Source organism: Cricetulus griseus, chromosome 3, assembly GCF_003668045.3.
Source record: "Cricetulus griseus strain 17A/GY chromosome 3, alternate assembly CriGri-PICRH-1.0, whole genome shotgun sequence".
Taxonomy (NCBI): Eukaryota; Metazoa; Chordata; class Mammalia; order Rodentia; family Cricetidae; genus Cricetulus; species Cricetulus griseus.
The window spans coordinates 248,797,534-248,809,601 of NC_048596.1; the positions used below are offsets into that span (position 1 = coordinate 248,797,534).

Below are 12,068 nucleotides of genomic sequence, written 5' to 3' on the forward strand. Positions count from 1 at the left end.
ATGCAGCTATCTTTAATGTATCCAGGTCTCTGTAAGTAACTTTTCACTAATGTTCTTTCAAATGACTAAATGACAACCTTATGCATTGCACTGTTTTACAAAACTGGATTGGACAGTTCCCTATTTTTTTTCTTTGGTGCTATTGTTCCTTTATGGTCTTATGGTTCTCAAGCTTTAATGAGACTCCTTAGAGGCAGAGCTGTCTTTGATTCAACTATGCTCCTACAGTAACTCTTCTCCAGATTTCCTCCAGTTGACCTTAAACATTGCCTTATTTAAAAATAAAACTGGTTTGTACAGGTTTGTTGTTGTTGAGTTTGTGGGGTTATTTTTGTTAGGGTGTGTGTGTGTGTGTGTGTGTGTGTGTGTGTGTGTGTGTGTGTGTGTGTGTTATGTGTTATTGTTCCTATATATACAGTGAATGGAAATTTGTCCACACCTTACCCAGAGAAGTAAAGTCAGGAGAATCTAAGGAATAGTTTCTAATTATTGCTCTAGAAGACAATTGCACAGTGAACTGTTGCATATTGGTTCTGAAAGGGAAGTCTTCTAGCGATGTTTAGAAACATTTGTGCACTGCCTTAGTGGACCTGAGTAGAAAAGAAGAAGAGCACCTGTTTCTAGAGGAGGAGACCAGCAGTGAGTCTGTTGAACAATGAATGTTGAAGAGTTCCAGAGCATGGGATGATCCACCTCTTAGAGCCAAACTTACAAACATTGATATTTCCAGTCAGAATAAGACAGCAAGAATGGGTACAATTTATTATAACTATTGAAGGAATAGTATAACATATTCTTGCTTGACCTGAATGAACTTAATCATATTTTCAGTTTTGTTGACATAGTATATAAGCTAGAAGATGTGGCTCTATACAGCTTTGAGAATTTCAGTCAAGCAAAGTACTCTTTAATACAAAGGACACTTTGCTAATATTTCCCTTTATTTTCTTGATAGTGTCTCCAAGTAAAATGAATTGTTAACATCCAAAAATTTCATAAAAGCAAACTCTTGAATTAGCTCCTTTTACCTCTCTTAGATTGTGAAAATCTTTCAGATAATTAAAGCTATCCACATATGTTTAAATTTATTTTACACATAAATATCTTTCATGTATAAAATAAATTTGGAAAACTTTCATAACTTTTTAACAGTTTACTTCTATACTAGGAAGTATCCAAATAATTTTTATTTTATTTTGAAAGGTTCCTGTTTACTTGTATACCACAGAGCATTTTGACAGTTTTAGTTATTTTGAGTGTTTAGTTTATGTATTTTCCATGTATTAATCTTATTAAGTTTCTAAAATTCTAAGTACATTTCCAACTGCATTTATCAAAGCTTTTGGGGATTGGGAGTTTTTTTCAGACTGGTGTCACTGAAGGTGTATAAATTTTCCATTTTTGTACATTGATGTTGTATTGAGATTATAAATTATCAATATGTTATGGTTCTTTGTCACCCTCTTTTGAAAAATGAGTTATGACACCAATCCATCTCATTACAAAACATTTCATAACTGTTACACAAAGTAGATAAGATGAAATCATCTTCTTAATGCCTGTATTATCAATGTGTACTAGTGTAGAATGCAAACAACCTGCTAAAACACAAAGCCTCTGGTGCTGTGCCAAGAGAAGCTCCTATTACATCATATACATATGGGAAAGTGTAATCCTCTATTTGAATACCCTCATTGGAAAATGTTCATTATTCTCACAAATTAAACCTAACAATTGGTACAAAGGAGGCCATGGTTTGCAAAGGCTTAGATTGATACTGTCACTGTTGATAAACTCATATTACTAGATCTCAGAATCATTTTTCTTTAACAGGGACACTGCTTCTACTACTGATGTCCAACCTTCTCCTGTGGAAAGATGTGTCCTCGTTGCCCAACTGTGCAATACGTAATGGGCGCTGCTTTGCTTCTCTGGAAGAAATGCTTAATCTAGCAGTCAGTATGTCTCAGGACATAAGTGAACAAGCATTTAAAATGTTCACTGAATTTGTAAGTACTGCCTGATGATTCCCAACTTCCTCGCAATCTCCTCTTCCATTGAAAAGGTTAGGTTATAGCATAGTCTATAGTGTAAAGCATTGTGATCCAAAGTTCAAACAAATCAGCTTCATGGGTAGAAAATAAAAATAGAGGTTATGAGATTGTGGAATCAGAAAATAGGGCAGTATCATGGGATGCCAGATACTTGTCAAAATATAATTTTAGTTTTCTCGACTTTTAAACCTTTATTTTAATTCATTATCATGACAAAAATACACACAGACATGCTGAGGAAAGGTTTGATTCTCTTTCAGTGTATATGGTAGGGTAGTCTTTGCATTATTCAACTTTGGATTTTGTATTATCTAATGAAGAATAGAGACTCACAAACATTAAACAAAGTTAACAACACTGAGGCTATGTCAGGGAAAAAGAAAATTAATATTCAATCTTCATATTCACAAATATAATTAGTACATTTAAACTATTACAAATGTGATTTAATAACAAGGGGTCTGATGCAGGAAATTAGTTCAGGTATTGATGATGAAGGTATCTTTAGGGTTTTGTGGTACATGTTCTAATCCCATTGATGAGGTGACTTGTTGATACAACGATGATAGACTTGTAAGAAGTTGGCTCAAAGTGAATGTTCTAGGTGACCCAATAGGAAATGTAAATAGGAATATATAGGCTTTGCAAGATGCCTAATATTTACTTGATGTATTATTTTTTTCTGCCATTTACATTTCCTGATGGGTCACCTAGAACATCCTAAAAATCCATTCAAGCTATCAAATATACCATTGATAGTAGTTTTAAATAGTAGCTATTCTAAACAAAAAGATTCAGAAATACATAAATACATAACAAATAAATAAATATTTATTAGCATACAAAAATCAATTAATCTTCTATTTTAATTGGCTCTTGACTTAGTAGTTCCTAGTATATTCTCCTTATGATTTAATTGTTTTGACATAATCAATACAGTAGCTTTTGGTATTCCTAATAAACTAAATGAAGGATACTTGTGTAGATGCCAACCAAGGTAATTGCAAGAAAAGTTGTTTACCATGGTATTGGTTACAAATTATATTTTTAAAAATTGGTAGTTGGTAGCCTTGCTAGTTTTTGTTGAATAGGAAGGCTAAGAATAATAAATAGGAGGGAGTTTGGGAAATTTGAAAGTGATATAAATAGAAAATAAGACTACAGATCAAACGTTAAATGTTGTTAAATGGTTCAATTCCTTATATATTAATTTCAGTTTTAATATTTTTAAATGAAACATCTATCAAGTGCATTAGTGTGTTGATTCATTTACACAAATTCCAGTCAAAACGTAATTATGGATTTTTATCATTTTCAGGATAATCAGTATGCCCAGAGTCATCAGCTCATTAATAGGAGCCTCAAAAAATGCCACACATCTTCTCTCAATCTTCCAAAACCCAGGAGTAAAGCCCTGCAGACACATGTGAGTCTCTACCCATGGCATTTCTTCCTCCAAATCCATACACTCGCTTTGCCATACTGTAAGTTATTAGGTTCAATATTTTGAGTGTGAGAGTCATATCTGCAAGAAATGAAGAGGGAATGAGTAACAAAAGGAAATTATACTCTGTGGTTCATAAATTGTAAGGAATATCTGCCAAGTAACATTTTACAGATCTATAAATCATTTATGGAAAGGACCCTCTCTCAGCGCCAAACCTTAAGGATCTACATATTCTATAGAAAAATTTAAATTATAATTGACATTCATTGTTAAGTGCAGTAATGTGGATTTATGTGACACCAATGTAGTTAGTTGTATTTATGTGTTGATAATGGACCTTGGGTTGACCGCTCTATACATTACTATCTCATTCACCATGTTTTCTTACCTCTGGTTTTCTTATGTTTGTGATCCTAAGTCTTGATTTCTAACTGATCCTTCTGCCTTTACCCTTGTCAGCTAAAAGAGTTAAGTTAACATTATAAAATGCTGTAACCATTCCCACTGCATGCTGACAAGGCTACATATCATGCAAGTATCATTTAATTCCTAATCCTTATCATCACTTTCTCTGATTTCCTGCCATAAATTATCTCACAGTAACTTAAATTGAACATTATTGTTTATCCTTACACAACCCCATACCTAGGATGCATATTCCAGGTGTTACTTAATAGATAAAACATTCTATATCTCTACAACTCTTATCAAAATAATGATGAATTAAATAAGGAAAGTGGGGAAAACAGAGCTGGTTTGCTCTGCTGGCATTTCTGAATTCAATCCACTCAAGTTTTATACCACAAGGTCGATGGCAATATTTCATGTCTTTACATTATTTACAAAATAATGTTTTAAATACACACATGAGTAACAAAGAGCTTATTTCACCATTATGAACAAAAACTGTCTCTGTGCAACACTGTTATTTTTCACTTATTTTAATGTGATTTTTCTAATATGGTTACTTAGCCAATCGTCCTACTGAAATTAGTGAAAAGCTTATTGGCTGCCTGGAAAGTCCCTATGTACCATCTAGTGAAAGAAATGCCTTCCTTGAAAGACGTCCCTGATACTATGCTCTCAAAAGCCAGAGATATTGAGCAAAAGAGCACTGGACTCCTGGAGGGGATCAAGAGTATTCTCAGCCAGGTGAGCAGTCCCGTACTTTTCTTAATAGATGAGGTGACCAGGGCAAGGAGAATTGAGTTTTGAAAACTGTCTCTTTACAAATGAGAACTGTAGGCAATGAAATGTATCACAAACACACTATTTAATGGGAGGCTGGTAATTCTAACTATCTGAAGGGTGTTTCACTCAGAATCTCACTTCCTAGGTACCTCAGAAGAAAACATCTGCCCATCATTTATATTGGGACAGGACCCTTCATAGTCTAAAAGTTAATCACACGGGCACTTGGGCAGATAACTTAGCATGGTTTTCCCTTGACTATTTGCATCTTAAACGGTCAAGGACCCACTAAATCTCAGGTTTGGAGTGTATACATTATATGAATTGATTTGGTCAAAAATAAGAAAGGATAACATTTCAATATAAGAACCTATTGAGAAAAAAGGACAAGTCAGAAAAAAGGACAACTGTTTTGAAGATACTCATTATTACTTAAGAGATTGAATGGACACTGGATCTTTCCTTGTACTTTTCTCAAATCCATGTCTGAAGTCAAGTAAGTTCCTGTCAGTCCATTCCACAACTTCTGCAAGACGTAATTTATCATGCAGAAAATGCATACATCAATTTGTCACATTTTTGGTACCTTGGTTCAATTCTCCTGAGAATCCATAGGTTTAGCTGAGTTAAGCAATTCTTACTCTCCTCAAGTATTCATTCCACATTTTAAAAAGTTATGCATCCCCAAATACTAAAATAGAACTGATTGTTGACTCTCCTTTTGATGATCAGATTCAAAGTAAAGATGATGGAGATGAGAAATACCCTGTCTGGTCTGGACAGGCATCTTTGAAGTCCGACACTGAAGACGCTCGCCAGTTTGCATTTTATAATCTGATCCGATGCGCAGGCAAAAATGCTCAAAAGGTTGAAAGTGCTCTCATGATCGTGAGGTGTCAAATATTAAAAAAAAACAACTGCTAAGCCCTTTTCATTACATCTCTTTCTGACATGCTGCTGGATGATATGTTAACTTCCTTTAATTTTTTTCTCTTTTGAATGCATGCTGGTATGATGATTATCTTATTTTAAAATAAAAACTGATTCCATATACAGGAACATCGAAGAAACCAATTGGTCACAATTGCTCTGCTTCATCTAATTTTTTTTAAAAAATTTATTCATGTCATTAACATGTTTCCATCAAATATTTCAAAAATAACATAAGTTTGGCATGTGACTAATATATTTTAATAAATTTTATTTAAATTAGAAATAATATCATTTTACATATCAATTCCAGTTCCCTCTCCCTCCCATCCTCCCATGCTCTCCACCATCCTGGCATCCTATGGGCCATCCACTTCCCAGGGAAATTGAGGCCTTCCATGAGGGATCATCAAAAATCTGTCAAGTCATTTGGGGCAGGGCCTAGGCCCTCCCTTGTGTATCTAGGCTAAGAGAGTATCTCTCCATAGGAAATTGGCTCTGGAAGTCTGTTTGTGCACTAGGGATTCATCCTGGTGCCACTACCAGAGGCCCCATAGACTGCACAGTGCTCCTAGCTGACACTCATGTTCAGGGAGCCTGGTTTGGTCCTATGTTGGTTCCTTTGCTCTCAGGCTGGGGTCCATGAGTTTCCATTTGCTCAGGCCAGCTGTTTCTGTGGGTTTTCCCAGCATGGTCTTGACCCTTTTGTTAATTTAACCATTAGGGAATATCAATGTGTATAAAGTTATTAGAATCTATGGGAGACATTTTTTACATCTCTATATTCAGCCTATTCCAAAACCTGGAATTCTTGGGATCCATTATGAAAGGATCCTGACACTGCAACCCAAGTGAGAGAACTACATTTCCCTAGCATTGTGATTTTTTTTTTGAAAAACCTAAAGTATCTTAGGATACAAGTATATAATGGTTCCTGATTTCTCTCCAACTGTCTTCAAACTGCTCCTCTGATTTCTGGTTGCCTTAGCATCATCTCAATCACCCCTTTATGCTCAGTTAACTGTGTCTCTAAAGGCTTCTCTGGATGATACCCAATGTGACATCTTTTTCATGCTAGTTAGTAATTTTCTTTCATCCTCTATTGGCTAAAGATACATAACAAGCAACAAGAGGTCTACATTTCCTAGGATTTTTATTTCCTTTTATTTTTTCCAGAATTCCATTCCTATATTTTTGTCAATGAGTGCATAAAGGATTAGAAGAGGAAACAATTATAACACTCTAATTTATTGCATGACAAGTTTACTGCTCACTAGGGCTATTGCCTCCTACTGAAAAAAATTCCTCCCATACATGACCATGAAAACATGAAATAGATACAAACTATTATGTGGTTTATATATTAAGTGGAATTTTCTAAAATTGCTAACAAGAAAGAAGAGATATCATTTTCAAGAAAATGGATGCTATTGGAGATAATCACAATCAATGCATTAGTTCAGTACTAAATAGGCAAATATATGTTCTTTTGTTTGGTAGTCTAAAATTTCACAACTTAGATAACCTCCTGTGTTTTTAGAGTCCCAGATGATATATAAGTTAAGATAATATTCTCTATGGGAACAAAGTGAGCTACCATGAAAGTATTAGAGAAAAAAGAAATTATATTGTAGAATGGGACAAAATGTCTCCAAAATATATTTATACACTTGCATTGAAATGGCTTTATATAATCAAATGGAAAATATTTAAAATTTTAAAAAATCTGCAATTCAAAGTAGTAAAGCCATGAAACACTAGGCAAAGATTTTGTTCACACATATAATTCTTTCATGACTATCCTTGGGCTGACTTTGGTTCTTCATTTATCATCACCTCAACATAATAGCATTCTTTTTAAAATTTTTGTTTGTGTTTTGAAATTTTCATTCATACATGTAATGTATCTTGACCACATTCTTTCCCGCCCTGTCCTGTTACATTAAATCTTTCCGCCAAAGCCGCCCGAGCCCTACCACCTCGTGGGTGCTCTCCGCCAGCAGCCTGCTTGAGTTAGGGCCCAAATTAATACACAGAGAGACTTGTATTAGGTACATTGCTGCTTGGCCAATGACTAGGATTCTCATTTATTAGCTCTGTCTTAATTATCATAAATCTATATATTTTATAAGATTTTTCTTATTGGATGCCTTATTGGTGTCCCTCCTTGCTGGTGGATCACATTGCTCCGCTGGAGGAAGAGCGGAGGGGAAAAGGGGACACTTTCGGTTTCCTTTGCTATGTCACTTCCTGCCTGGATCACCACTTCTCTACTACATTTCCCAGAATCCTCTTTGACCCCTAGTCCCATCTAACTTGCTGTCTCATTGGCCAAAAAGTATTTTATTCAATAATCAATAAGATAAACATACAAAGAAGTACATTCCCCATCACTGTCCCTACTCCTATCAACACCATAATTATATCTTCACTGCAATTTCATGTCCCTCTTTTATCATAATTTAGGTATGTGCATTTAGCCACTGAGTCCAATATTAGTGTTACCATAAAGGCAGGAGTGTTGTGTCATCCATTGATGTATGAGGAATTACATATTGCCATAGGCCTAAAGAAATATGACTCCCCTTCCCCAACAACCATCACTTGCCAATAACTCCTCAGCAAAGGCTGGCATTTCAAAGTTTGTCCATGCTCTATGCTTCCTCGATCTTGTGCAGAAGTTGTGTATATAATGATAGCTTCTCTGAATTCATGTACACCCATCTATGGTGTGTCCATAGTATAGCATTCCTCCCCATTTTCCAGATCTTTTATTTTTCCCATTCTTCTCTCTAGGTATCCACTGTGTATATTTTAATACATTTCTACAGTTATAGGTTTCCAGAGGACATGTTCAAAGCCTTTAGTTTTAGTTACCCCTCTCCACACTCCCTGTTCTACTTCTTCTTCTATCTGCCAATCTATTTCAATTTCCCTTTCACCTTCTTAGTATTTACATTATATCCCTTTTCCCTTAAATTATCTCCCATACAAACTTGCTAGTTTTCTGACATATATAGATACTCTAATTTAAACACACACATAACATTTCAAAGCTAGTGTCTACATATGTGTTTCTTTCTGTGTTTGACTTACCCCATTGAGAATCAATGTAGAAGGTGGAGGTTCATCAGAAAGCTGAAAATAAGTCTTCCATGTGATCCAGCTATAGCATCCCTGAGTAATAATAAAAGAACCTGTAGCCTGCTCTAGAAATGCCTGCACAGCCCGCATCCATGTTCATTGCTGCTGTCTTCACACTAGCCACGAAATGGGCACATCCTAGATGTCCATAAACTAAGAATGAAGAATGAAAGTGTGGTATATTTGCCCAACAGAATGTTACTCAATTGTTAAGAAAAATGAAATTAGCAGACAAATGTCTGGAACTAGAAAAACTCATTCTGAGTGAGATAATCTACACTCAGAAAAATGAATTTCCCATGTAATTTTCATTGACATATTTTACCTTTGAATCTTCAGATTTGTGTGTTTCATTTGGAATCCCATAGAAGTCTAGAAGTTAGCAAGTACTTATTATCAAGGGTGACTTTTAAGGGAGGGGGGATAGAACACAGTGGTATAAATGATGAAAGGGAAATAATGGAACATGAAATGCTAAACTGGGTGGGAAATTAGAGGTCAACATTAGAGTGTAACATCTCATATATCCTTGAGCATTTATAGTCTATTGTCAATGCTAACAATTGTCCCCCAGAATTGACCGTGCTTTAAGACCTTATTGCTGAAGGCAGTATGTACCAGGGTCAAACAACATGGAGAAATCAAGCTGGCACTGAACTGGAATCTGCATGCCTACTAGCAAGCTATCAAAGTACAGGAAGGTGTTATGCATGGTATAGGAAGAGAATATTACCAGTCTTACCCAGCTGTGATCCCTACTAGCTATGATAACAACTGGCCTTGTGAGACATGCCAACTGGTACAATAGTGACCCTAGTATCATAAGAGTAGCTAACAGCATTCTGATTAGATTTAATTTTATGAAATACATATCTGGTACCATTATTGGCACAGGAATCTATGTTAAGTCAGCTCAAAGGTCCTAAAGATGGTGTTAAATGGAATGCTTATGATTCATTATTATATTAATAGGCTAATACAAATCTCAGTCTTCATCAGAGAAATTTATTTTGCCATTGATGGTGACTAATACAGAGACCAACAAATGGCTGAGGTAAATACAATAAAAGCATGTGGAATACTTGGCCCTAAGTTAGAATCTTAATCACATTCTCTGTCCACCAGGCTAAGGGATTTTTACAGAAGAGAAAGCATAATAATGTAACAGCCAGATGCGATGATTTCTGGACACAGCAAGACCGTGGTACACATGAATTCATAGCAGTTGTGGCATCATGCACAATCCTATATAAGCTCAAGCAAGAGCAAATCCCAGTGTGGAGAAGAGAAGGCAAAAGTCTCACCACTAGCCATGGGGCTATTGACAATACATAGTTGCTGAGAGTCAGTTTTCTCTATGATTGCAGCCTTTGGTCAGTCAAATATGTTCCAGTGGGAGACCACATATCCAAGAATATTTCAGTCGTCCAAGTTAAATTCAAGAAAATTAAATAAAACGTTGGGTGAGAAGGAAAGAGGGGTAGATCAAGGAGGAACTGGATTAGCAAGTGTGGTGGTTGGAATGAGAATGGCCCTTATAGTTTGAATACTTGGTCACCTGGGAGTGGAAGTATTTGAAAGGATTAGAAGATGTGACCTTGTTTAGAAAATGTGTTAATTAGGGTGGGCTTTGAGGGCTCAAGAAACCTATTCCAAGCCCATAGTCTCCCTCTTACTACTGCTTGTGGACCTGGATTTAGAACTCTCAGCTACTTTTCCAGCATCATGTCTGCCTTCATGACATCATGCCCCCTGTCATTATGACAGTAGAACTAAACCTCTGAAATGGTAAACAATCCCCAATTAAATATCTTCCTTTATGAGAGGTACCATGGTGATTGTGTCTCTTCAGCGCAATAGAACACTAGCTAAGACAGGAAGTAAATATGATCAAAACACACATATGAGATTCTCAAAGAACTTAGAGTCCCTAGAAATCTCCAAACAACCCAGGCAATTGCTAGGACATAGAGTTGCCTTCTGCAAACAGACAGTGGAGCCTCATTGTCAAGCTCAATACCCACACAACTCAATGAACCCAGAGAAGTCAGAGAAGAAGAGATAGTACATATATGTTGCACTTGTTCCTATGTTCTAGTCCCTTTGGTAGGGGAAGGTATTCTGAAGGCTTCTGAAAGAGAAACTTGAACACCCACCCAGCTACAAATATTTTGGCCTACAGTTTATCCTACCTGCAAAATATATCAGGGCAATGTTGGCACAGGACTATTGGCAGTAGCCAACCAGTCTCATTTGACATACGGTCCACTCCATGAGAAGGAACCCATTTCCAACACTACCTGGGTAAGCAAGAACCAGAGACTAGTAGCCCACAAATCTAGAAAAAAGTGAACACTACCGATATTTTTTAAAAAAGAATCAATCAAATGGATACTAATGATATTTTTCTATTATCATGGAGTAGTGCTTTATTCAAAAAGGGCCTTATTGCATCATCAGAGAGGCTTCCTCTGGCAGCAGATGAGAATAGATACAGAGACCCACAGCCAGGTGTTACATGGAAAGAGAGTTTAAATGGAAAGTCTCCATCAAATCACTCTCCTCAGAGTGCACACAATCCTGAAGAAGAAGAGGTAGAATGATTTACAAGCCATTGGGGATGCAGGATACCAATAGAATAAGGTCCTCTGAAACAACTAAGCAAGGCACACAATGACTTCACAGAGACTGAAGCAATAAGCACAGGGACTACATTTGTCCATACTAGGTCATTCATATATATGAAATTCCTGAATGAGGGGGATTCTGAACATTGGTTCTGTGCTTGGGACTATTCTCCTCCCATTGAATTGCTGCGTCCAAATTTGATATGATTGCTTTTGCTTCATCTTATTCTATTTTATCTGGTCATACTTGGTGTTATCTCTTAGATGCCTGTTCTTTTGTAATGAAATACAGAGAGGGAATGAATCTGGAGAGGAGAGGATGAAGGTAGAAACTGGGAGGAGGAAAAGGAGGAGAGACTATAATCAGAATATATTGAATGAAAAAATAATATATTTTCAATAAAAGGAAAGAGGAAATGAAATTATAGCAATTAACACAAATGACTGAGAAGTATTTCAAATCTGATCAATATCAATGATCCTCAGGTAAATGCAAGCTGAAAGTACTTTGACATTTCCTCTTATTCCAAGAACCCATATAGAACAGTCTAGTACTACAATGGTGTGTGTGTGTGTGTGTGTGTGTGTGTGTGTGTGTGTGTGTGTGTGTGTTACTGCAGCAATAACAATTAAAGAAAAGGAAGCCATGAATTTGAGAGGGATAGGGGACATGAG

At 36.1% G+C, this 12,068-nt stretch overlaps 1 protein-coding gene across 1 annotated transcript; it reads left to right on the forward strand.

The window, feature by feature from the left end:
* LOC100760990 (prolactin-2A1-like) lies at positions 1-5,616 on the forward strand. Its single transcript, XM_027409563.1, has 5 exons — positions 1-31; positions 1,834-2,009; positions 3,373-3,480; positions 4,474-4,653; positions 5,425-5,616. Exons 1-5 carry the CDS (start codon positions 1-3, stop codon positions 5,614-5,616), a joined length of 687 nt encoding a protein of 228 aa, XP_027265364.1.
* The last annotated feature ends 6,452 nt before the right edge of the window (positions 5,617-12,068 follow it).